Source organism: Myodes glareolus, chromosome 18 (assembly GCF_982192425.1).
Source record: "Myodes glareolus chromosome 18, mMyoGla1.1, whole genome shotgun sequence".
NCBI lineage: Eukaryota > Metazoa > Chordata > Mammalia > Rodentia > Cricetidae > Myodes > Myodes glareolus.
In genome coordinates this window covers 59,376,622-59,402,559 of record NC_142043.1, presented here as the reverse complement: position 1 = coordinate 59,402,559, position 25,938 = coordinate 59,376,622, and the positions used below count along the sequence as shown (strand labels likewise).

General features: G+C 37.9%; 1 protein-coding gene across 4 annotated transcripts in view; it reads right to left on the bottom strand.

Annotated features, from left to right (window-relative positions):
• Positions 1-25,938, bottom strand: part of Pcdh15 (protocadherin related 15) — a 1,307,054-nt gene that overhangs the window by 65,563 nt on the left and 1,215,553 nt on the right. For all 4 annotated transcript variants that reach the window (XM_085679751.2, XM_087898231.1, XM_087898232.1 and 1 more), the window contains one exon: positions 18,455-18,582. In XM_085679751.2, the coding sequence (XP_085535877.2) occupies positions 18,455-18,582 (128 nt within the window). The remainder of the gene's footprint in view (positions 1-18,454; positions 18,583-25,938) is intronic.

Here is a 25,938-nt window from a genome sequence, read left to right as displayed (position 1 = left end):
CTCATATAGTACATGCCCTGCAGATGAGAACCAAGTGCTCTCATGAAGTAAACGACAAAATTGGCATGTTAAATACGTACTGACTCACATCCAAAGTGCCAGTTACAAGATTCAGAGCACAGTTTGAAATCTGGGTTAAAAGGTGCACAGGCAGCACGACAGCGCAGCGCTGAGTGCATCACGACTTTTTGCTTTCTGCTTTTAATGTCTTTAAATTTATTTTGCTTCCTTACTCTTACATTTTGCTTTATATTGTAAGGAACTTCAAAGTCACTTTTAACTTGCATCTTTTATCCATTAATGAGATCAATTATGTCCAGCAAATATTATTGTAAGTACATATTATATATTATGTATATATGCTATGTTATATGACTATGATGTGCTGAAAATGATGCTTGTGAAATCATAGATAATGACCAAGGACATCATGACCATTAGAAATACTTGCTGTGAGAGCTGTTAAATTCATATTGTTATAGCAAGAATTTTTTTCTATAATATCCTGTGTATTGATGAATACAGAAATTTAAGCACTCAAAAACTAAATTTTGACTCTTCATCTTAGACACATAAGATTATAGCTCCTCTAAGAAAGTTATCTCTTAATAACTTCTTTCTTATTGAGGTCAGGGTGCATGTACTTGATTTTCATAATCACTTTTCATTTCATTTATGCTTTTTAGCTTTCCTTTATTGTTTCCTGATCCCATTGACCCAGTCTTACAAACCTCCTACCTTCGTTGAAACCACACACTTACACAAAGCAAGCACTCTCCCCTTATTACTGAATGCATGAACATTGGTATCTAGTTCTCAGCTTTCCTCTTCAACTTATTCCTTCTTTAAAAGAGGGTGGATATGGGAGCAGGGAAGAAGATATCTTAATTAAGGGAGTCACTTTTGGCTTGGCAAGAGACTTGGCTCTAGAGAGGTTTCCAGGTATCCAAGGGGATGTCCCCAGCTAGGTCCTTGGGCAGCAGAGGAGAGGGTGCCTGAACTGGCCATCTCACATAGCCACACTGATGAATATCTTGCATATCACCATAGAACCTTCATCTGGCGATGGATGGAGATAGAGACAGAGACCCACATTGGAGCACTGGACTGAGCTCCCAATATCCAGATGAAGAGCAGAAGGAGGGAGAACATGAGCAAGAAAGAGCAAGAAAGTCAGGACCACGAGGGGTGCGTCCACCCACAGAGACAGTGGGACTGATCTAATGGAAGCTCACCAAGGCCAGCTGGACTGGGACTGAATGAGCATGTGATCAGACTGGACTCTCTGAATGTGGCTGTCAATGAGAGCTGGCTGAGAAGCCAATGATAGTGGCACTGGGTTTTGATTCTACTGCATGTACTGGCTTTGTGGGAGCCTCGTCTGTTTGGATGCTCGCCTTTATAGACCTGTATGGAGGGGGGAGGGCCTTGGATGTCCCACAGGGCAGGGTACCCTGACTTCTCTTAGGACTGGAAAGGAAGGGGAAGGGGGAGTGGGGGAAATGGGAGGGAAATGGGAGGAGAGGAGGTGGAAATTTTTAATAAAAAAATGTGCAATTTTCATGTAGATGGCATACTTGGCAATTTATCTTCAATTCTCAGGCTAGTGATTCTCCTTGATCAACGAGCTACCTGAGAGTTGCTCTAGTGTTAAATCTCACAGAGGCAGTGGCCCTTGGGGAAATGCTCTGTCTCAGGAAGATAAAACTTCAATGTGTGCATTTCTGACCACAGTGCACTTGGTACATCTGAAACCTCTTATGCTAGAGAATTTTCCCATTTGCCCTCTTCCTTGAGACACTAGGTTTGGAAATTCCATCCACACTTCTGCTCCGTCAAAGTCACACTGCGCTTATCTCACCTTTATACCTTGGATCAATTGAGCCATAAGTTTATCCTTGATGGCTTCAGACTGAAGAGAGAGAATTTAAACAACCAGGAAAGCCGGTGTGACCGTGCGCTCTCAATCTGAGCTCCTGACTGTGCTCTCGCTCCATTTAGAAAATCTCTGTAAATAGGAACTTGTCTCACATCAATAATTCAGCCCACTTGTCAACGTGTGTCTTCTCCAGTCTCCTCTAGAGATGCGCACATTCTAATTTACATGAAATTTCAGGATATCAAGTGTGACATTTCTCAGCTGTTCACCTTAGAAGCAACATATCTTTACAGGTGCCATCTGTCAGCTCTTCGAATCTTAGAGATGCAGCTGACCCGCTTCTCCCGTCGAAGGCACATTCACAAGGCTCTGAGCCTCTCCCAATTCTCCGCATGTGGAACATGCTATCACCTCCCAGCCATTTTAACCTTTTCCTCTTAAAACTATAAAACATATTAGTCTTTTCTATTAAGACAAAGTGAAACGTTTACTCTGATGCTAGCCACAGCACTGTTTCTACGGTTCGGTTCTCTACAATGTCTTAATAGAATTCCTTCCCTCCATTTCATCCTTCAAACGTGGTAAGACCTGAGCCTCTCCAGGGAGAGTAACTATTCCAAGTTGGCTTCAAGTGGAGCTCAGGCTCAGATCTCCCAGCCTGTGTTCTTGCAGGTCCTCTGTGTCCATAACACTGGTGTGCAATTCACAGTCAGGTATCATTTCTTCGCCATTCCATTTCCAGCGCTGTGTGATACCCCATGTGCATAGTTCCACTCATGGTCTACCATTATTTCACAGGACAATGATGTAGGCCAGAGAGATCAGCAAACTATTGATAACCACACAGGTATCTGGTAGCATAGCAGGGTGGGTCTCACTCTAAGTCCACTCTGTCCAACATGTCAAAATACCAGGATTTCAAAACTTACTGAAAACGGAAAATGAGACATAAACCACCCTAAGATTTTTTTCCTGGATGCAATAAGGAGATGGAAAGAAAATAATAAACCTACCTGCCAGAAATGAAGTGCAAATGCCTTTTCCAAAGCTGTTAAAAATATCCCTATAATATGGTGTATGGAAGCTGGCCTTTTGAACAGTGATTGGTGTATGAGGGTGGAGCCTTATAGGAGGTTCTAAGATCTCCTTTATCCACTTCTGTATATAAAAATATAGTGTAAAGATGCAAAGATATCTAGGAGCCAGGGATACAGCTCTAGTGAATCTGCTGATGTGTAAAAATTGCTAATGACCCAGACCTCTAGGAACCAGGGATATAGCCTAGGTGAATCTGCTGATGGGTAAAAATTGCTAATGACCCTGTCCTAGGAGAAAGAATTTATCTTGCGTGAAATCCCTTTGTTATAAATGTCAGAATGGATAAGAAAAAAAAAAACCAGCAGTATACTGTATAAATCTTATCATTTTCTTGATGTTTTATTTTATTCAGTTTTTTTGTAGTGTCTCATAGACAGTCATTGGACTTGCCATCCTCATGGCCCAGTCTCAAGTTCTATAATTATAGATGTGTACCAACAAGTTTGGCTAAAAACCTTAATCTTAATGATTTCTGCTTAGCTCTCCTCCTCTTTCCTTCATTCCTCCCTTATTATGAGTGCCTGGGAGAGCAGGTAGCAAGGAAGAGAATTTAATAGTACTCCTTTCCCAGGAAGTAGGAATCTCACTGTAAATGGAAGAATATTCTTATCTTTTCTTCAGACACGTTCTGCCATCACTACAAAACTGCAGTGAGACTTGGTCAACTTGAACCCGAATACCGACTGCAGTGGGCCAAATTATCCCTGGGATTCCATAATCAAATGCATGCTCCATGTAGGATTGTAGCCCCTAGTCACACACTTTGCTCAAGGCAAGAGAAAATAATCGAAGTTGTAAGGTCCAATGGCCCCGGACTTTGCTTGAATTGGTGGGCAAACCACAATCTGGGGATTTAAGATCAATGTTTGATGAAGCATGGCGTAGGATTCTGAGTGAGCTTTTTCCAAAAATCTCACCTCAAAATACACCTCAAATAATTCTAGCAAATAAGGGTTCAAGAGAGATTAAAATTTCATGTAAAAAAAATCTCAATGAAGAAACCAAACAGTAAGAGGATGTTAAGATAAAAGAACAGTCAAATCCATAACTAGGAAGACCTTAAAAATTTGAATAAGACTCATATAATGAAACAAATATTAACTATATCTATTTTTTATATTTTTTCCAAGACAGGGTCTTACTAGCTAACTCTGGCTGTCCTGGAACTCACTATTTACATCAGGCTGGCCTAAGCTCATAGCAACTCTCCCACCTCCACCTCTGCCTCTTGAGGGCAGGTAATCAAGGAATATGCCACAAAGTCCAGCTAATTAATGATGTGGTATTCCCCTCTCTATGCTATGGATATATTTTACTACCAATGCTTAATAAAAAAAGCTACTTTGGCCTATAGAAGGGCAGAATATAGCCAGGTTGTTAGCCAGAGAGAGAGAGAGAGAGAGAGAGAGAGAGAGAGAGAGAGAGAGAGAGAGAGAGAAAGAGAGAGAAGGTGGAATCAGAGAGATGCCATGTAGTCACAGCAGGAGACAGATGCCAGATGCCAGACAGAACCTTACTGGTAGGCCACAACCTCGTGGCAATAGATGAATAGAAATGGGTTAATTTAATATATAAGACCTAACTAGAAATACACTTAAGCTATTTCCTAAGCAGGGTTTTAATTAATACAGTTTCTGTGCAATTATTTTGGGTTTGGGCAGCCAGAAAACAAAGAAATAGTCTCTGCCTACAGACTGGCACTCAACATGGGGCAACTATATCCAAATAAAAACCTGAAAGAGCTTGAAAAGAAATTTCAGACAGAAAATAACAGGGTTTAATGCAGGTTCTTGGAAACCACATTTTTTTAGGGGCTCCGTTTGCTGGTGGTGAGCAGGGGCACCATGGCTCCTTTAAGAAAAGGCTTACTGACTCAGCATAAGAAATAGTGGCTTCCTGGTTTGGACAGCACCAACTCTGGCTCTTTCAGGAGGTTGAGCACTTGAATGGGGTTTTTGGGCAGCATGCTGCAAGTTACTTGGTGGCAGCATGGGCCAACTGGTTACCACAGTTGACGTGGTGAGGATGGTTCCCACCTGGCAGTCTCAGAGGCAATGAACATGCCTCCACCATGTTGAACTGCTCCGAGCCAAAAGGCAAAGCAGCCTTAGTCCTAACCATGCTGCTTAGCATTTTAAGAAGCAGTCCTGGTCAGAAAAGGATTACAGATACACAATAAAGACAAGTTCAGATGAGAAAGACCTCTAAATGGGTCACAGTGTTGGATAAATGTACGTAGACTTGGGAATAGAAGAAAAAGAGTATATAGATAGTTATAATAGGAATTAAAAACAAAATAAAGTCTTTTTAAAAATATTTATTTATTTATTTATTTATTTATTTATTTATTTATTATGTATACAGTATTCTGTCTGCTTGTATGCCTGCAGGCCAGAAGAGGGCACCAGACATCATTACAGATGGTTGTGAGCCACCATGTGGTTGCTGGGAATTGAACTCAGGACCTGTGGAAGAGCAGACAATGCTCTTAACCACTGAGCCATCTCTCTAGCCCCAAAATAAAGTCTTTAAAAGAGAGTATAGACAGTCATAGGCTAAAGGAGTAAAAAAATAATAATAAGCCATGTAAAGATGGAATATAAACAGAGAGTCTGGATTATATATAATATTGTAGCCACTTCAGGAGACAGATATTGGATGGGACCTTACTGGTAGGTCACAACCACATGATAATACACAGATTAACAGAAATGGGTTAATTTAAGATGTAAGAGCTAGCTAGAAATATGCTTAAACTATTGGCCAAGCAGTGTTTTAATTAATACAGTTTCTGTGCGATTATTTCAGGTCTGGGCAGCTGGGAAATGAATGAGTGGTCTCTGCCTACAAATTAATGGTGTTTAAAAGTCATATAAAGAATGGAAAGTAGTTGAAGCCAAAAATATCTTTCAGAAATGGAAAATAAACAATTCCATAAAAATCTCATTATAATTAATATTTTAAAAAATATGAACTGTTACAAATAATGAAAGACTATTCTATTAAAATTGAACATTTTAGATATTTTCAAAATATCTGTATTATTTTCAAAATAGAATATTCATAGATATTTTCAAAAAGGTACAAATACATGAATAAAAACCATAAAACTGTTTCATCATTTATTTGGTCTTAAAAAGAGAACTTAATATACTTAATAACTAAATACTCAATACTTAATAACTAAAACTGCCTCATCAGAAAATTCTACATGAATCACGTTTCCTTAAAGAGTTAATACAATGCTACTTTGTTGCAAGGGAAGGGGCCGCTTATTTGTCCCGGCTGCCCAGCCCTGAAATAATCACACAGAAACTATATTCCCTTAAATCACTGCTTGGTCCATTAGTTCTAGCTTCTTATTGGATAACTCTTACATCTTAGTTTAACTAATTTCTATTAATCTGTGTATCACCACAAGGTTGTGGCCTACCAGCAAAGTTTCAGCACATCTAGCTTTGGCTGCAGATTCATGGCGTCTCTCTGACTCCTCCCTTCTTTCTTCCAGCATTCAGTTCCATCTTCCTGGCCTAACTAAACTCTGCCCTATCAACAGGTCAAGGCAGTTTCTTTATTCATTAATCAAGAAAAGCAACACACAGACAGAAGAACCTCCCACACCATTACTTAATCTGTTTCTTTCTACTAAAAAGGTTATACCTGGTTTGTGATATAGTTATCAAGAGGAAGAGGTTAGCCTAATTTATTAACTTTTATTTTTTCTGTTGGCAAAAAGTTATGTCTGGAGTTGCTTGGAAAGAAGCCAAACTTGGATATTGCAATTCTACTTGCTTTAATTATATTTTATAATGAAAATTCAGACGCAGACAACCACTTACACATTGCTAAGACCTCATCTGGAATTCTTAATGTGTACAGGTGCCCAACATTAAGAGACAACCACCAAATAATTGCCTCTATCGTGCAGGGAATAGGTGAGACATTAATTTTCTAATAGCTTTAGTAACTGTTCCTCTCTGTTGCCTAAATGAATACCACGGATGCAGAAATATTAGTAAAATAATTAGTGATGTCCTAAGAACTTCCAAACCTATTAAAGTCCAATAATGGGGCTCTAACTTCAGCTTCTCTATTAGACCCATTTCAGCCATTAGCAGCACAGAAATCTTGCTTTTCCCGAGACAGAGTGAAGGCGATTTAGAATGTAGGGCCCAAAACTCATGCCTCATATCTACCCACTGGTGTGGGTGTCAAACTGTGATTATTCGAGGCAAAAAAGAACAGAGAGTTGGCTTCTGAGTAATACTTTAACTTTACTCTTGTATTTTTAGAAAACATGAAGAAACTTTCATTTTAAAGTCCTTATAGCCAATGTGCCCAGCTTCTGATTAAACATGGATAAAGTAATACCAAGGAGACTGATCTATTTCCAGGCCTATTCAAAAATTTTTGCAAAATTTATAAAGAAAAGGAAGAAATGTTTTAAACAGAAAAATAAATCAGTGCTAGATTTTTTCACAAGCATTTAATAAAAGGTGGCCACACTGGGATACTAATAACACTTGGTAATAAGTTCACATTAGGTAACTGTAGAGTTAAATAAATAATAACCAAGTTTAAAGCAAAATAACAACAAACAGATACTGAACATTTACAAATGCAAATCAAACAGCTTCACTTCCTACTATTTAACAGAATATATTTTTATTGTTGGCGAATTTGCATCCTACTAATGTATAGAACATTTTTCTCTTAAACACACACATGTACAGGTATATATTTGAAAGTATAGTTACCATTGAAAGATAATCTTTAATCCTAACATCAAAGAGGCCAAGGCAGAAGGATCTCTGTGAGTTTGAGGTCAGCCTAGTCTACATCCTGTGAGTTCTGGGACAGCCAGGGCTACATAGAGAGATCCTATCTCAAAGACAAACAAAACAAACACACAAAACAAAATTAGCTGTAATTTTGAATAAGAATCAAAAATAAGAAGACTTCTTATGCTTCAACTCCTATATTTAATAGAAAATCAAGTAAACAGAACAAGGCATTTGAATATTCAGTCTGAAAGTTGAATTTTTGTGAATCCACTCTCTTGATATTTATTGCCTATCAATTAAATTAAATATCACAAAAGAGCATCTTATTACATAAAGAAAAACTCATTTACCATGGCTTTTGCAGAAAAAAACAACATATATAGACAAATAGGATTCAATTTCTAAACCTTTTAGTTTGGAAAAGCAGTGCGAACATTCAAAAGCATGATGAATTTAAATTGTTGCTTTGAAGCTAATGATAACCAAAAAAAGCCTTTAGTGTCCTGAGAGTGACACTAATTGTGAAGAAGTTCTAATTTGCAGGCTGGAGTGGGACTATCTATACATAGGACACTAAAATCTGTCTCTTTGGATTACACAGTTTGCAACATTTTAATATAAAGACCACATTTATCCAAACCAGGGGCTATTCAAGATGTCCTTCATTTAAATTGGTCATATTTCAGAGTGTTCCTTTCTCTCTCTCTCTCTCTCTCTCTCTCTCTCTCTCTCTCTCTGTCCTTCCCTCCCTCCTTCCTACCATTCCTTCCTCCCTTCTGGCATTTGTATGTATGGATACGTAAATGCATATAGTTACAAATATATAACAACATACTTTTTGTCACAATGGATTTTATAGTTTTGGGTACAAACTGGTATTTTCTAAGAGGAAACAGCCATTAAAACTGAAAAAATATTATGAAATAGTCTTTGATTGGTAGAAAATACACTACCTGAAATTTGAGGAGTCTTAGCCACATTCAGCATACACTGATAAAATTTCTTGGTTTAATCAGAAAATGACTGGGGATGAGAAAAACATCCATGTGTAACAAACAGAAGATGAATATATATGTGAAAGAACTTTTCTGTTAAAATTTATCCATTTTACCATTTTTACCAAATTATTAAACATTCATAATCTTTTGATCATTGAGACAAATAAGCAATAAAGTATTTGTGTGTGTGCACCTGTGTATGAGTACATGAGTGCATGTATTTGTGTGTGATCATTTGTGCACACGTTTTGTTTATATATGCACGTACATATATGTATGTATATATGTATGCTTATAAATGTGCTATGGTGTGTTTGTGTGGGTCAGAATAACACTTGCGTGAGTTGGATCTCCCCTTCTACCATGTGGGTTTAAGGGACTGAACTTTGGGATAAGCATAAGTTAGAATCATCAAATTCTGAGGTATTTTTTTTTTTTACAAATATTTATTGTGCATAGCTATTCCTGCAACTACTTTGCAAACACTTCTTTAAAGTACAAATATGTCATGGGCTTTGAAAATTTTTACCTCCATGCCATCCCTTTTCTACGCCTTTCTCTTTTACTACATAGTGTGCATATTTGTGTGCGTGTGTGTGTGTGTGGTATGGTTTTACTTACTATTCTGGATCCCTAAATGAGAGTAAATACTCAACATCTGCCTTTGCCACTTTGTTTCGTGTAATCACCTCTAGTTACATCTATTGTTGTGCAAATGACATAATTTCAGTCTTCCCCTGGTTGGCTAAAATTGAGGCGTGTGCTTATATTCTTGACAACGGAGTGCATGATTCCCTGTCTTGCATATACACCAGCATGGGTTGTCAATTGTTTTTTTTTTTTTTTTTTTTTTTTTTTTTGTGAGGGCCATTCTGACAGGGAAAAACGAAATTTTAATTTGTATTTCGCTGGTAGGTAAGAGAGTTGAATTATCCCCCCATGTTTAGTGTACATTTGTATTTAATTCTTTGTGAATTTCTTGTTCATTTCATTAGTCTATCCTAGAAACTGCTTTTTTTCATTCTTTTTGACATTAATTTTTCTATTCTTTATATATTTCAGAAATATTCCCTTATAACAGATTCAGACTTCCTAACATTTAGGTGCTTTATACACTTGAATGATTTTTGTATAAAGCAAATGTACAGATCTAATCTCATTTTCTACATACGGGTATTCAATTTCTCTAGCACCATTTGAAGAGGTTGCCTTTTCTACAACATGTGTGTCATCTTTAAAAAATGATCAGGTGCCTCGGCAGTGGTGGTGCATGCCTTTAATCCCAGCACTCGGGAGGCAGAGGAAGGTGGATCTCTGTTAGTTTGAGATCAGCCTGGTCTATAAAGTGAGTTCCAGGATGGGCTCCAAAGTTACACAGAGAAACCCTGTCTTGAAAAAACAAACCGAACCAAAGAAAACAAACCAACCAAACAGAGAAACAAAACCTGATCAGGAGGCTGTTGCTGTGTGTGTTTCCTTCTGTGAACACCGTCTCATTCTATTGTTCTGTACATCCATTTCTACTCTTTGTTACTTTAACTTCACCGTGTGACATGAAATCAGGTATTGTCATAAGCTGAGCACTGATCTTTTAGTTCAGAATAGCTTTGCTTTCTTTGGCCTTTGTGTACACATGCATTTCAGGGGATTTTTTTCCTATTTCTTTGAAGAATTTCATTATAATATTGATGGGAATTGCTTTGGTAATGCAGCCATTTCACAAACATCACTTGTGCTTGCTGAGCCTGGCAGATGTTTCTACTTCTAATGCCTTCTTCAATTTATTTATTTAAAAAATCTTGTTTCATTAGAAGTCTTCCCTTTTTTGGCTAGGTTTATTCCTACATTTTCCACTTTCTCAGCATATTCATTGTTGCTATATAGAAATATGTTTCTTACTATGACATAAATATGGTATACTGATTATGTTTCCCGCTATGTTGTTGAAGGTGTTTTTTTGGAGTGGAAGAATCTTTAGGGTCTTTATGTACCAGATCAAATTGTCCACAAGTAGAAATAATTTTACTTCTCATTTTTCTAGCTAAGATTTCAAGGGTTTTATGTAGGAAGTAGATAGTCTTATCTCATTCCTAATTTTAATGGCAATGCATTAAATTTTTCTCTATTTAGTCTTACGTTGTCTTTAGATTTTCTATAAACAGCATTTACTATGTTGAGGTATGTTCCTCTTATTCTTGATTTACTCCAGGTTTTTATCATGGAGGTATGCTGGACTTTTTATTAAAAGCTTTTTTCTTCATCTACTGAGATGATTATGTGATTTATGTCCTTGTGTTTATTAAAGTGATATAATAAATTAACTGATTTTCTGTATTGAAGTATCATTTAATCACTAAAAGGATGTTCACTTGGTCATGTGGAAGGCTCTTTATGATGCATTGTTGATTTCAGTTTACAAGTATTGAAAGTTTTTGTAACAATATACATCTTGGGAATTAGCCTATCATTTTTTTCTTATTGCTAAATCCTTGTTTGATTTTGATAGGGAAGCCAGGCCAGCCATGTGAAATAAATTCAGTGTATTCCTTCTATTTTATTTTGTGCATTAATTGGGGAAAATTTAGTTTTGAGGTCTGGAAGAACTCAGCTGTGGAGCCTGGGGATCAAACTTGATGCTTGTTATGAGCATGTTTATGTTATGTCAATGCTCTTTGCTTAATCTGGTAGGTTTATGTGTCTGGAAGATTAACTTTTTCCTATAGTTTAAAATTTAGTAGACTATAGGTTTCCATAGTGTGCCTTAATAATCCCCTGGATCTCTCTGTTGTTTTAATGTCTCGCTTCATCTGTATCTGCATAGTTTGGGTCTTCTCTTGCCTTTGATTAGTTTGGATAAGGGCTTGCCCATCTTGCTTATCTTTTTAGAGAAGCGACTCTTCACTCTGGATTCCTTTTCTGTCATTCATTCCTTTATGCTAGGATTGTTACTGTTTCTGCTCATTGATTTAGGTTTGCTTGATCTATATTTTCTAGAACCTTGAGACTTATTTTTATTGATTTTAAATTTCTCTGTTTGTTTAAAATACAGGTATTTATAATACAAGCTTTCCTCTTAGAACCACTTTTAAACAGTGTACCTCATTGTCAAAGGGAAATGAGAGTTCAGAGTGAAACAACGAGAAAAAACTAAGAAACGAAGAATCCAGCAGGTGTGACAAGTTTCATTCCTGGAGACGTGGACTTCAGAATAATTAAGAGACAAAGGGACAGACACATGACGACATTTAAGGGGAAAAATCTACCAATAGGTCATTACAATTGTAAATTTTGATTCTCGAGTTTGACTGTTTTGATTTGTCCCACAGAGAGGATTTGCTGACCTGTTTTTCATCTAACTACCTTTGATGAGCTTGCTGTGGTTCAAACATTTTCCAGCCAAATCTACAGGGATTGGTCCTGATGATGCCCGGGGTGACTCAATGCTGAGGGACGGTACTGCACAAAGGGAAGGAACAAAGGATGATATTTGAGGAATATCTGAGGAAATATATGCTAATCTGAGGATGTAGAGTAAATGGGACCTGTCTAGACACTTCATTAATAGGTTTCTTTCAATCTTGCAGAATTACAGACCCATCCTATACATGGCAATCCTGAGGCCCGGAAGAGGTACTAAAGAACCAAACATGAAGAAGAGCTTTCTCTTGACAGCAAGACAGAAATGCTATTTGTTCATTATTCAAACCTACAAGATCATGAGACAGGCTGAAGATTACTACAAGCTTCTGTCTTTCACGGGGAGAAAATTCTTGCAATGGATTGACAGATTTTATTAAAATTACTATCTTGTTGGCATGTGGGGTGTGTGGTTTAGTTGATAATGTACTTGCCATCAGAACTTGAAAACTCAGTTGGACTCCAAACTCCCATATAAAAGCCAGGTATGGGCACACATGTTTGTAACCCCAGTGCCAGGGAAGCAGAGACAAAAGGATCCCTTGGACCCATTGGCCAGATAGTTTAACCTAATTGGTGAGTTCAGTTTCCGCGAGAAACTGTTTTACAAAATAAAGTGAAGAGAAATTGAGCAAGAAAACCAATGTTGACCTCTGGTTACCATATACTCATACACATGCAGCCTTCAACACACACATGCAAGAACACACACATGCATTGCCCCCCCCCCATCTAATACGGTTTATTATTTTCTTGTCTATGCACACTGTCGAACTCTAGTGTGAATTAGGGTAAACAGGTAGATTCTTTTCTATGCCTTCCCTTTAAGACAAGGCAGGACTTAGGTGTGGAAGGAAATGAGCTGCAGATGACCTTGTCTGGGCCGCAGCTCCGGTAGATGAGCTGTGGGTTGTAATTCAAGGTTCTAATTGCATTTACTGCTAAGCAGACACTCATCAGCGTAGGTGAGATGTGGGTTTTCTGCAAAACTTCTGCTTTTCCCATTAGATGTCCCTAATTTCCTTGATGATTATTCATGTAACATACAATTAATATGCACAGGAGGGGGTAGAAAAGATTACACCGTGACTCATTAGTGAGAGAAAAGATTGCTTTTTTTTTTTTTAACAAGTTTTACAGATAATTGATTTTATGTTCATGAAGGACAGTTTTTCTGCTGTTCGGGACTTTCTTTTATACTTTTACTCTGAAAACAAAACAAAACAACAATAACAAAAAAAACCCAGTTTTTTTTTTAAATACCATGTGCCTATTAGGGAAGATATAAGAAGTCTCTTAAAAGTTCATAAATTGATGTTACTTTCTGCTTTAGAAATGTTAAAGTTTTTAGCTTTTCCAAGAGCCCCCCCCTCCATTTTCATTCACTTACAAATCCCTTTACATCACCTCTGCCACTTTATATCAGGGCATTCTACGTCTTCCTCCAGAGTTCAGCCTAGTGGGTACCCCCTACCACTCCTTCCTCACTTTTCCACAACCCTCCATATCTATTTTGTGCCTGTATCCACAGCCTGTGTCCTGACACTTTGCAGTACTTGTCCTTTGCCTTCTGCAGGGTCTTACTCCCTGTGTCTCAGCCTAGTCTGACCTGTGTCATAGCTAAGGACCTGCCCTGCCTGCAGTTACCCACAAGTCCCCTCTTGGCCACCTTTACCACCCTACAAGGTATCCAGACTTCCCACATCCTCCGATGTACAGAATAGGACCCATATCCTTGCCTTGACTCAGTCAGACTGACGACTGACCCTGCCTGGGATTTAGCAGAACTTTAGGCTTCCACCAGCACCTTCCGTTCCTGTAACCACTGACAAGTCTCTCTGTATTGCCTCCACCACCCCCACTCCATACTCAGACTTCTTTCCATGTTTGCCTTCAGGGTCTGGCCCAGTGAGTACCCCTGACCTCCTTCCTCATCTATTCCATTTCCCCAATTCACCTGCTTTGCCTGGCACTCACAACCAATGGACGAATCTGGCCTTCATTGCAAAGGAGATCTAGGTTTGGGCTAGGATCCTCCCCACTCATCTGTCAAATCACAGGACTTTCCTTCCAACCTTTTCTTCTCAACTTTTTTTTAACCCCTTTAAACATTCTTTTTAGACTTAAGGCCCCAGTAATCTAAAAGTCAAAATTCAGCACTCCTTATAATTATGTGAAACATTTTTAACAGGACTCAATTACCATTTACTCCAAGATCTACTGTAAGGATATCAAAGAAAATGTTTAGTGTAATGTTTTTATTGAAATAATGTATACCCAGTAGTAGAACAGTTTAGATGTATAGAAATATCAAATCAGCAGCACTCACAGCCTGCTGACACACCTCCCATGAGTTACAGCATTGTCATCTCCTATAGGTCTATTCTGTGTCACTGGACATTACACATCTTCAGTATTCATCCAGGATAGGCTACATGTCAGATTTTACTTCCCTTTAGGACTGAATAATATTGCATCATATTATTTGATTTGTTCAGACTCGATTTGTTCAATCTATTCATGCATAGACAGGCATATAAGGTTTGCTCCTAGTTTTTATTCTTTTTTTTTGATTGACATTGTTGCATGCATGTTTGTGAATGCCTGTGTGAGTTCTTGCTTTAAGTTACTCCGGTATAGTTCTCACCTTTGTGGTGGCGATGGGGCAGGAACTCTATCCCAACGTGAGTGAGAGTTCTAAGTGATGTTAATGACTTGGATTAAAGACTGACGAGAGAAAAGCATTGGGACTTCCCTCCCACTCTGCCATTGGAATGACTGATTCCAGGTTGCTGGTGGAAATCAATGTGGCTGAACCCTTCGTGACAAACATGTCAGCCTTAAACCACAGCGAGCGCTGCTCAGGGAGCTCAGTTGGGTTGTGTTAGAAGTCTCCTGCGACCTTCTAACACAACCCAACAATTGTTCGAACATGACGTGAACATTTCATTTTCCAAGTCAGAAAGAAGACTCCGTTGCCGTGTGAAACACTGTCTCGTGATCTCAGGAGGCTGCATTATCACTCAACACATATGCAAAACGAGTGGGACTCCCATGTCCAAGGGCAGCATTTACAACAGGACAAAAGTGCGTGGCTCAGGCTGGCCAGGTTTAAGAGCAGGCTTAGCCTCTTCGAGGCAGAAGACCCCAAGACGATAGACACCTGAATACAATTAGACAATCTTAGGATAGACACCTGAATAAAATTAGACAATCTAAGCAGGTAAAAGCCAAACACACCCTCCAAACTGTCCCATGGTGGCAAATAATTTAAAGTCACCTTTTTCCCTATTTCAGATGATTAAGTTCGACTCAGTGTAGCATAAACATGTGGTAAGATCACATTAGATGGTATTCCCATACAGAGTTAACCTACTGCTTCTCCCTCTGTTTTTCTTTCTTTTTGTCTCATTAACTAGAATGTTATTTATGTTATTTTTATTTTGGAGGAGGGTAGAAATCTAGTTCTGTATATTTAGCGCCGAGTAGGAAAATAGTACACTTCCTTCTTCAGCATGAGTGTCCCCCGAGCCTGTTAGCATATTAGATGCTCCAGTGGAGAGCAGATACACAACTTCCTGATTTCCCAACACATACTGGGCAATTTATTTCATCAGTTATCCTACTGTGTTACCTTCATTCTGCATATTCGAAGTGTCAGCTCGTGTCCACGCTCCAACTTCTCGGGCAGTTCAGCTTGCCTTCCTGCTTTTTCAAAGCCCATCTTACCCTGTCGGTTCTATTTTATGCGACTTTTTTTTTCCCTTCCTTATTCTTTACCTGGCAGCGTCTTTTGAAAGGTGTAACTTTCAGTATTTTGAATTTTATGGCAGGCTAAAAAAATAACTTTTATTCCTAGTAGATGAAATCCGGCATTACTCTAATATGCACCAGCAAGTGGCTTAAAAGCCCCTATCATATTCCCAGGAGATTTCTCATTTTGAAACCATTTCTTTTCCTCAAGCCTCCCGGGAGAGTAGTCCCCAATTCAGTGTGACTTTTAAATAATATTTTCCCACCCCACGTATGAATTGAGAACTGCTTTAACTTGTGAATACTGGGCTAAAACAGGAAATAGACAATTTCTGGATTCCAGACTGAGATCGGCAACTGTGCCGGCCAACAAAGACTTCTTCTCCATTGGCTCATCCGTCCCTTGCCTCCTGTCACCATGCACTGGCTTTTGTACTCACTGGCTGCCCTGCAATAAAGGATCCTGTATATGTTCCAGTCTGATCTATCTGCCTTGCTGCACGAGTCTTATCAGCTGTGTCCTCCCGAAAAAAAAAAAATGTTCCTTCAGTAATTGACCTGGTTCCTTCCTTTAGATCCACAGTGCAGTCTGTGTTCTTCTAACTGAATTACTTCATCAGGTCTGTCCATCAGTGTATCGCTAAGCTCTGCCCAGTCTTTCCATTCCTGGGTTTTGTCTCAGGGTCGAACACTGATTTCCACAAAGCAGTTGATCTCTTGTGAGTGTTTCCCACACAAACTTCACCATCGTTTTTCTCTAGATCCCGTAGGACTCACAAATTCTGGAGTGTTTATCCTCCCCTCTTGGCATTGCCCTTACATTTGATTGTGGGCTTGCCTGATTTTTTTTTTTTTTTTTGTTACTGAAAGTATTGGATACATGCTGAAAGCAGTCGGAAGCATTAAGACTGATCACGGAGGTCCTGCTAATGGGAAAGACAGCTTCTAATGAGCAGAGCTCAGGAATGCCAAAGCCAAGCTTGCCAAAGATCAAAATGAGTTTATATATTTAGTGTATAGCTGTTAAAATGGTTGTTAAGGCGAGCTCAGAAAAATAACCGTAACCGGTAATCTACAGTGAACGAAGAATCTAACTCTTACACTAATAAGAAGAAAACATCAAAATTTTTATTGCATAATAACAGAACAACTGAAAATATCCAAGAGCATTTTAAATATCTCTAGATGTATTTGTGGATATCAGAGAAAAACTGAAAGCATCAATCTGAAACTTGAGCATTCTCTACATTATATATGTAGTTTTTCCAATTCTTTTCTGAATATGAAAAGACTTAAAACACTTTTAGTCGAGTACTAAAGTTAGCAGTGTTTATGAGTATTATCTTTTGCTAATTTAAACACCACTTGATATTTGAAAAGTTGTTGTACGAAGGCAATCATTTTCACTAGAGTAGATGATTTCCACATCTGTCACTAGAAATTTCATTTGGAGATTCTATGGAGTAATTCCGAAGAGATCCTAGAAGAGGCACGAAAACCTATTGAGAGGGCTGTCAGGATGGTATAGCAGGCAAAGATGACTGCAGTACAAACCTGGCAACCTAGATCAAACTCCCAAACCCAAATAAAGGAGAAAGGAAAGAAGGAACTCCAGAATTGTGACCTCTGATATTCCCAGATATGATGTAACCTTCAGCCACGGCAACATAGCCACACTTACACAATGCTAAACAAACAAACAAACAAACAATAAATAAAATTAAATATATACATTGTAACATTTTATGTAGAATATTATAAGGAATTTGACCCAGTTTTCGGTAAAAATATACTAAGTTGTTTAGTGTTTGACCTCGTAAAAACTGTGTTGAGTTTGGATAATTAAATTTAAGTTTATATCATGTTTGAATGTGAAATGTTCCCTACAGGCTTATGTGTTTGAAGACGTGGTTCCCAGAGGGAGGTGCTTTTGGGGGAGGTTTTGGAACCTTTGAGAGGACAGAGACTTCTTGGTGGAAGTTTGTAACTGGGGAGGGCTTTGAGATGTTACAGCTTGGTTCCACTTCCTTTCCACTCAGTGGTTCTGAACTGGTGATCATGGGGCTGGTGAACCTTCTATTCCTGCTACTAAGACTTCCCACCATGATGAGTTTATCCTCTCTGGAGCCGAGATCGAAAATAACTCTTCCTCATTATGTTGCCTTTAGAGTATTTTATACAGCAACGGGAACAGCACTACTGCAATTTGTAGTTTAAGAATTTTGTATTTTTATTCAGGTGTTGGTGGTGCTTGCCTTTGATCCCAGCACCTAGCAGGCAGAGACAGGGGGATCTCTGTGAGTTAAAGGCCAGCCTGGTTTACAGAGTTAGTTCCAGGACAGTCAAGGGTATACATAGAAACCCTGTCTCAAAAACCAACCAAATCAAACATCAAACAAAGAATTTTGTGTTTTTAACCTGAGTATAAATGTCATTCCCACAAAGAATGAGGCTGTAGCATATCGGCAAAACTCAGAGCTCTTTGCTCTCAATGCAGTTTCCTATCAGGGTTTCTTTTCTCCTACCTTCACTTTGAGCACAGAGGCAAACATCCTTGCATCCTCAGACACACCGCCAATGTAGAATTTCTTCTGAAACACTGGGGGGTGATCGTTTTCATCCTGAATCTCAATGTACACTTTAGCTGTGTTGCCTGGAAAACAAGATATATATTTATTGGTGATTGTTCATTAGAATAAGAATCACTAGAGTAATATTTATCATATTTTTAGATAAAGGGGTGCATGTAATTTGTCTGAAGGTCATTCCTATGTGGTACCCAATTCTAGGTCAAGAGAAGATGGATAAGAATGTTACTGGCAATGTTAATTTTTTACTGTTTTATTTTTGAGGTACTAGGTATTGAATCTAGGACCTCATGGGTGCTAAGCAATTTTTTTCAGTATTCCCAAACTGCTACCATTTGAATGGTAATACCATAGTAATTTACTTTCCATTTTAACTTGTTTAACTTATTTTCCCTTTCATAGTAAGTAATAAAAGGGCTGTCCAAATAACAGTGTTCAGTGTTATGAGACACAGGCTTACTGAAAATCCATTGGAACTATATTTTGTGTCATGCTGTTCTATATGGTTTCTATATTAGGTAAGATCTAGAAAATCAAAATTTTCACTTGTTTATTTCTTAACACAGTGCATATATACATGCAGACACATATACAAATAGTAAGTTTAAGATAAAAATCCTCTTTTGGTTCAATGGCCTGGACCAGTTCATGAGGGCTTTGAGGTAATAAGGCTTATGGACAACTCAAAACAGAAGGTAAAATTTGAAGATGAAAGGAATGGCGGTGCTATGGGTTGGGTGTGATTGTCTCCTAAGGTTTCTTATGTTGGAGATTTGGTCCCCCGGATAGCAATATTAGGAAGTGGTGGAACTTTCAAGATTGGGATTTTAGGGGAAGTCACTGTATATGCTGACCCCAGAAGACAATCAGATATTTACATTTGGATTCACAACAGTTGCTAATTACAGTTCTGAAGTAGCAATAAAAATAATTTTATGGTTGCAGGTCACCACAACATGAGGATTTGTATTAAAGGGTTGCAGCATTAGAAGGATGACAGCCACTGGCTTAAGGTAATATGCACATGGTTAATAAACATCATTTGTATAAATTTATAAATGCACAGGAAATAATACAAAATAACTAAAACACCCACACAGCAAGTTTTAGCAATCTTTAAAATAAATGTACTTAGAAAAATACAAGCCCCTACTTATATTTTCTCTAGTGCAGTTTATTCAGCTTTACTGACAGAAGTAAGTTTTCCATCATGTGCTCTTAGCATGATACACATGACCGTCAGCACTTTTAGGCTGCATCATAGTTTTATCCAGATTGTACTTAGCTCACATTGGTTCCACAATTAACAGTGTTTTTTATCTTGGCAACTCTTACTGGTGTAAGATGAAATCTCAGACTTGTTTTGATTTGCATTTCTCTAATGGCTAAAGATGTTGAACATTTCCATAATCTTAAGTGTCTTTCAGCCATTTTAGATTCCTCTGCTGAGAGTTCTCTGTTTAGGTCTGTACCCCATTTTTTTTTTTACTGGATTATTTGTTCTCTTGATGACCAATTTCTTGAGATCTTTGTATATTTTGGAGATCAGCCCTCTGTCTGATGTGGGATCGGTGAAGATCTTTCCCCATTCTGTAGGCTGCTGTTTTGTCTTGTTGGCCATGTCCTTTGCTTTCCAGAAGCTTCTCATTTTCAGGAGGTCCCATAGTTTTTTAATACTTTATAAAATGCATTTTGTCAGATTCTCTGACAACTTCTGACTAAAATATAATAATTTACAACTGCAGGTAGCCACTGAATCCCATTGGTGGGTGTGTGTGTGTGCACATGTCTAGTCTGTCTGTCTGTCTGTCTGTCTGTCTGTCTGTCTGTCAAGGTAAGTGAGCTGCTTAGCTCCCAGACAGCTGTTGCATGAGAGCAGGAGACAGCCAACAGCAACACTTAGAACACAGCAGCTAGTGTTGGTTCCCTTTCTACTCATAAACCCGCTTATCCTCTAGGACACTCCAGGAATTCTAATTATAATTCAGGAATGAAAATAAAAATTACATGTGGAATTTCCCAAAGGCTTAAAAATAATTTATTATAATTTATGTGCACATTGGTCTGTCTGCATGTGTGTGTACATGCATGTGCTTGTATACCAGAGGAGAAGCACTCTTTAACCACCAAGCTGTCTCTCAAGACATCATTTTTCAAACTATGATAGTGTTCTTTCTTAACATAGGCCTGATGTTGTAGATGTACCTAACCTTTATACCCTAGTTTATGGTATAAAACTAATCATGAAATACTCTTTTAAGGATTCATCAGCATTAACAATTCAATTCACAGTAATGGAAAAACTAATGGGTTTTAACTTAAGAGCAGAATTTAGATTGTGACATTTTAGGATTATTTATTAACTCACTTTAGATTGAGTTCATCGTTGTGTTGGTAAAACACCATGACCAAAGTAACTTGGGGAGGAAATGATTTAATGGAATATGCTTCCATATTGCTGCCCATCACTGTGGAAAGTCAGGGTGGGACCTGAAAGCAGGAGAAACCTGCAGGCAGGAACGGAAGCAGAATCCATCAAGGATCCCTGCTTACTGACTTGCCTCGTGTGGTTTCCTTAGCCTGCTACTTATATACTCCATGAACACCTTCCTAGGGGTGGTACCATGCTCAGTAGCCTGGGACCTCCCACATCAATCATTAATCAAGAAAATGGCCTATATACCTGCTTGCAGACCAGTGTTATGGAGCATGTGATCAATTATGGGTCTGCTTTTCTAGGCATGCCTATGTTTTTGTCAAGTTGACAAAACCCAACCAGCATGCTATTACTCCTTGTTAACTTGACAAACAAACATAATAAATGAACACCATTAAACTATAACCTTTCATTTCTGTTAGTCCTCAAGATGACAATATAAAACATTTTAACTTTCCTAAATTCAAGCCTTTAAAAATTCAATTATTTTAAAAGTCCAGTCTCTTTAAAACATCCAAAGTCTCTATCTAAAATTGTTAGTACCTCAAAAACGACAACGTCTCTCTAAAATTCAACAATATCTTAATTGTGAGATTCTGTAAAAGAAAAAAATAAGTTACATATATTTTTACTTCAAGAGGGAAAACCAAAGCACAGTTGAATCAAATTAAAGCAAAACAAAACTCCGGGAGTATAAATAACTTGGTTCCAATGCCCAGGACTTAGGGTCTCTGGGCTGCAAGGGAAAGCTACACTGTGCTGCTGAGTTTCTGTTTGCTGTCCTTTTGTTTCAGTAGTTTTTTTTTAAAATTTACTATCCCAAGAATCCTTGGAGAGGTATAAATTAATAGAAGGCATGTATTTTATTGTCCTAACCCACTCACTTAAATTCTGAAAACCTGGGACATTTTCTGTTTTTGCAACCAAGTGGAGTATGTGTCTTCTATAAACTTAACAGAGACAATCCTCTTCCGTAGTTGATGAATCCCCTGGCACCTGGCTGTGAAGACTTGAGGAAGTTTGATAATCAGCGCTCTTTGTTCGTTTTTGGTTACCGAATCACTGACGTGGTTTGCCAAGACAAAGATACTAAGGAGAGAAAATGCTTCACTTTGGAAACATTTAGAGGTGTGCATTTATTCATCCCATCCTGAGACTTTTTAGGCTGTTCACAGTCACCTGTGCTCCGTGTCACAGAACTTTTGGGGACTTTGAATTACTGGCACTTCATTTGAAAGAGATTAGTAAATATACAAGATTCCAAAGTAATCGCCACACAAACTAAAAACAATCGATCATAGCTCAGATTTAAATGTCTGAGATTACACTTATTTTAAAAATGCCATCATTTCGTATATTTTATAAAAGACATAAAATTACTTTATGGCTTGTGATTTAATATTGTTTGGCAATCAACTTTGAAATTTATGCTTACAAGCTTGTGCCAAACTATTTATGATAGTCAGCTAAAGTACAGTTGTGAAACAAGTGTTTTTCTAGTTGTGTGATTTATAGTTAGAATAAAATTAACTTTATGTTTTTGCTGTAAAATAAGCAAGTCCACTTCTTCCTTTTCCTGCTAATTTTAGATAGATGGGCATTGTTCCTCTAAATGTTTAGAACTCTAAACAGTTTTATTCTCCATAAACAACCTCTTCAGCGAGTTTTACTGCATTTAATTGCTAGAATACTTTGAATTCCTTCACAATAAGGTCCTTACAGTTGGCAAGTCTACCTTCATCACCTATTAGTGCTATAATATTTTAATTTATTGGTACTTTCTCCAGGGCCACCACCCCATTTCTTTTCCTGAAGACATTATTCCAACCAATTTATTTCCTGAGGAAAATAGTTAATATAACTATTTGCATCATACTGAATGAGAACATCCCATAGGCTAACATCTTTGAATACCTGGTCTCCAATCGGCGATACTATTTGGGGATGTTTAGAAGCCAATGCTTTGCTAGGGGAAGTATGTCACTGAGGGTGAGGCGTTGAGATTTAAAAGCCATGTGCCTTTCCTAATTTACTCTACTTTCTGCTTGCAGTTCAAAATGTAAGCCATTAACTTCTGCTCTGATTGCTATGTCTGTCCGCTGCCATGATTCCCCAGCACGATGGTGACGGACTCCTGCGGCTGTGATCTCAAACAAACCCTTCCTTCTGTAAATTGTGCTATGGTTGTGGAGTTTATCACAGCCATAGGAAAGCAGCTCAGACAGAAGTTTGTGCCAGCGAGTGCTGTAGTGGGTCTGACCATGCTGTTTTTGAAACCAAATTAAGCAGTAGGTCTAATGCACTGATGGCAGTGTTATTTCCAGCAGTCTGTCAGGTAATTGAGCAACCCTTATAGCCAAGACTCTGCACTCCTTGCTTTCTTTAAATACCGAAGTTGTTCTGATTTTATCCTGACCTAGCAAACTACCATAAACCCTACTGGGCTAAGTAGGCCTTTGAACTTTGGACTTGAGAATCAGATGACCACTGTTAGTGGAGATTAATGGGCCCTCCTCATAGAGACTTCAAAGACAAAATTTCTAAGAGCAATGTGGGACCATGGAGGCCTAATTCATGAGGCTTCAGTGAGGAAAAATTTTTAGCAGCTGACTTAAAGATTCTTGTGATATTTTGGCAAAGAATGTGGATGCTTTCTGCCCATGTCCTAAGAACTTGCTTTGGCTAAATTAAAAATTAATGGACTGATTTCTTTGGTGGAAGAGATTTTTAACACATTCTAATATTAATTTTTCTGTGTGGTTTTTAATAATCACTCTTATGTTCTGAAAAAATAGCCCAGTAGGGTTTATGGTAGTTTGCTAGGTCAGGATAAAATCAGAACAACGACTTTGGTATTTAAAGAAAGCAAGGAGTGCAGAGTCTTGGCTATAAGGGTTGCTCAATTATCTGACAGATTGTGAAAATAATACTGCCATCAGTTGGTTTCTGAATCTCGAGGAATTGACCTGAAGATCTTCCCAGGTCCTTGACTGTGTCAGAGGCAAGGATTAGAAGTTGTTATAGAGGAGAAACATTGGTGCTTTACTGAGAGAAGAAATAGGACGGACATTAGAGTTAAGTGTGGGTTAGTTAGAGAGGAAGGAGGGATTTTTAAATGACCTCACAGTGTGTGTGTGTGTTTAAACCTTTTGAAATTGCATTGCTTGAAAGATGTAAATGATCAGTTTCAATGATTAGTAAAAGTCTAAAATTCACACAAAACACAAGGGGTTGATTTGTTACTCTTAAAAAATTTCATTGTTGTAAATAAGATTGTGTGTTCAGGTTAAGGACTGAGAGAAGAATCTTAATATAGCTAAACCCAAACATCATGGATGTTCTGGTCTTAAAGAAGTATTATTTATTTGTGGTTTTTGCATCCTTTCTTGAGAGTCTTAGGAAAGTCATTTTTTTTTTCTAGCTAGTCTTTACTGGTTTTGTCAACTGTATCCAGTTCTAGCTTCTCAGACAGTGTGATGTGCAACCAGACTTAGAATGAGAAGCCATTTCCCTGCCCCAATATTTTCTTTCTATCTCATCTCAAAATAATTGAGCAAATTCTGTTGTTTTCTTTCCTTATGATCCTTTCCCTTCTTTATTTTTATTCCTTAGACAAAAACCAAAGATTCATGTAATGGAGACCGAGCACCTTATTTACCCAGTTTGGGTCGTGTGTGCACCCAGTATCTGAGGGGTAGGGGGTCGCCATCCACCTTGAAAGAAGACTGATGAAGAATTCACAAGGAGCACGCAGTGTGTCTACCGGGAGAATGAAGATCGATCGTGGGGCAATAGTGAAAGATCAAAGTGTTCACCTGCGTGTGGAATCACCAGGGTGCCTTCATTTGGATGCTTTTTCTTTGGACACACAGCATGCATGGTGCCTTGATTTCCATACTGTACACACAGTGGTCGGAAGACGATGCCTCTTTTTTTTTTTTTTCTCAGCCAACTCTGGGTTTGAATATTTTAAGGCAGATTCTTGGACGTAACTCTGATTTAATTAAAATTGCTTTAAACTTTATTGAACACTTACAAAATCCCTTCCTCCCCATGTTGTATCATTTATTTACAACAGATTTTTAAAGCCATGATAGACAGATTACAAGCACACATTGAATAAAGATAAGATAAAATGGAAGAAGGGTTGATAAAATAGATCAAAAAATCATAGAAAGGCCTGGTATTCTTCAGTCTCCCTGTATGAGAGTCACAGTGAGTTGAGCTGGAAAAGTGGCTAAGGTTAGATTACACAGACTGCTCCTACAGAGTATTTGGAAATAAACCGCTAGGTAGAATGAGATGAGAAAGCCACGGGTTCTTAGTTCTCAGCGTCTCTCTGTGATTTTATACTGTGCTGTGTCTTCTGTGGTATTTGTTTTCAGTAGCCAGACAGCGAGAAAGATTGAATATTTCAAAGTTTATTTTTAATAGTTTTCTAATTTAGCTCTGATGTTGATTTAATTAACCTTTGCATGATTTTAATTGCTTGTATCTAAAACATGCATTTTATGTATGTGTTTGACTGAAAGGTTAATAGCTGAATTAGGGAAGAAATGCACACAACTGCTTGCCCCAGACACAGACATCCAGATTACTAGACTATATTGTACTGTATTTTAACTAGGTCTTCGGAGAAAATGACAACTCTGATGAGTTTATTACTATGATATTGAGAGCATAATTAAATGAGTAATATTCTAGATATTAATTAAACTCTGGATTTGTGTTCATATTAACATATTCTCTTCTTTGGAAAATTACAAATATTTCACTGCATTAACAGTCTCCTATATTAATGGTTATCTTTTTCTATAATCTATTATTAATATCCCTATCTATCTAATCTTATATATTTATAATCTAATATCTGTGTGTCATTTATCTATGACCTATGTCTATCCCTGTTATCAACCTGTTTATATATCAACTATCAATCTATCATATAGCTACCTATCCAGTCTTTATTTATATATCTAATATA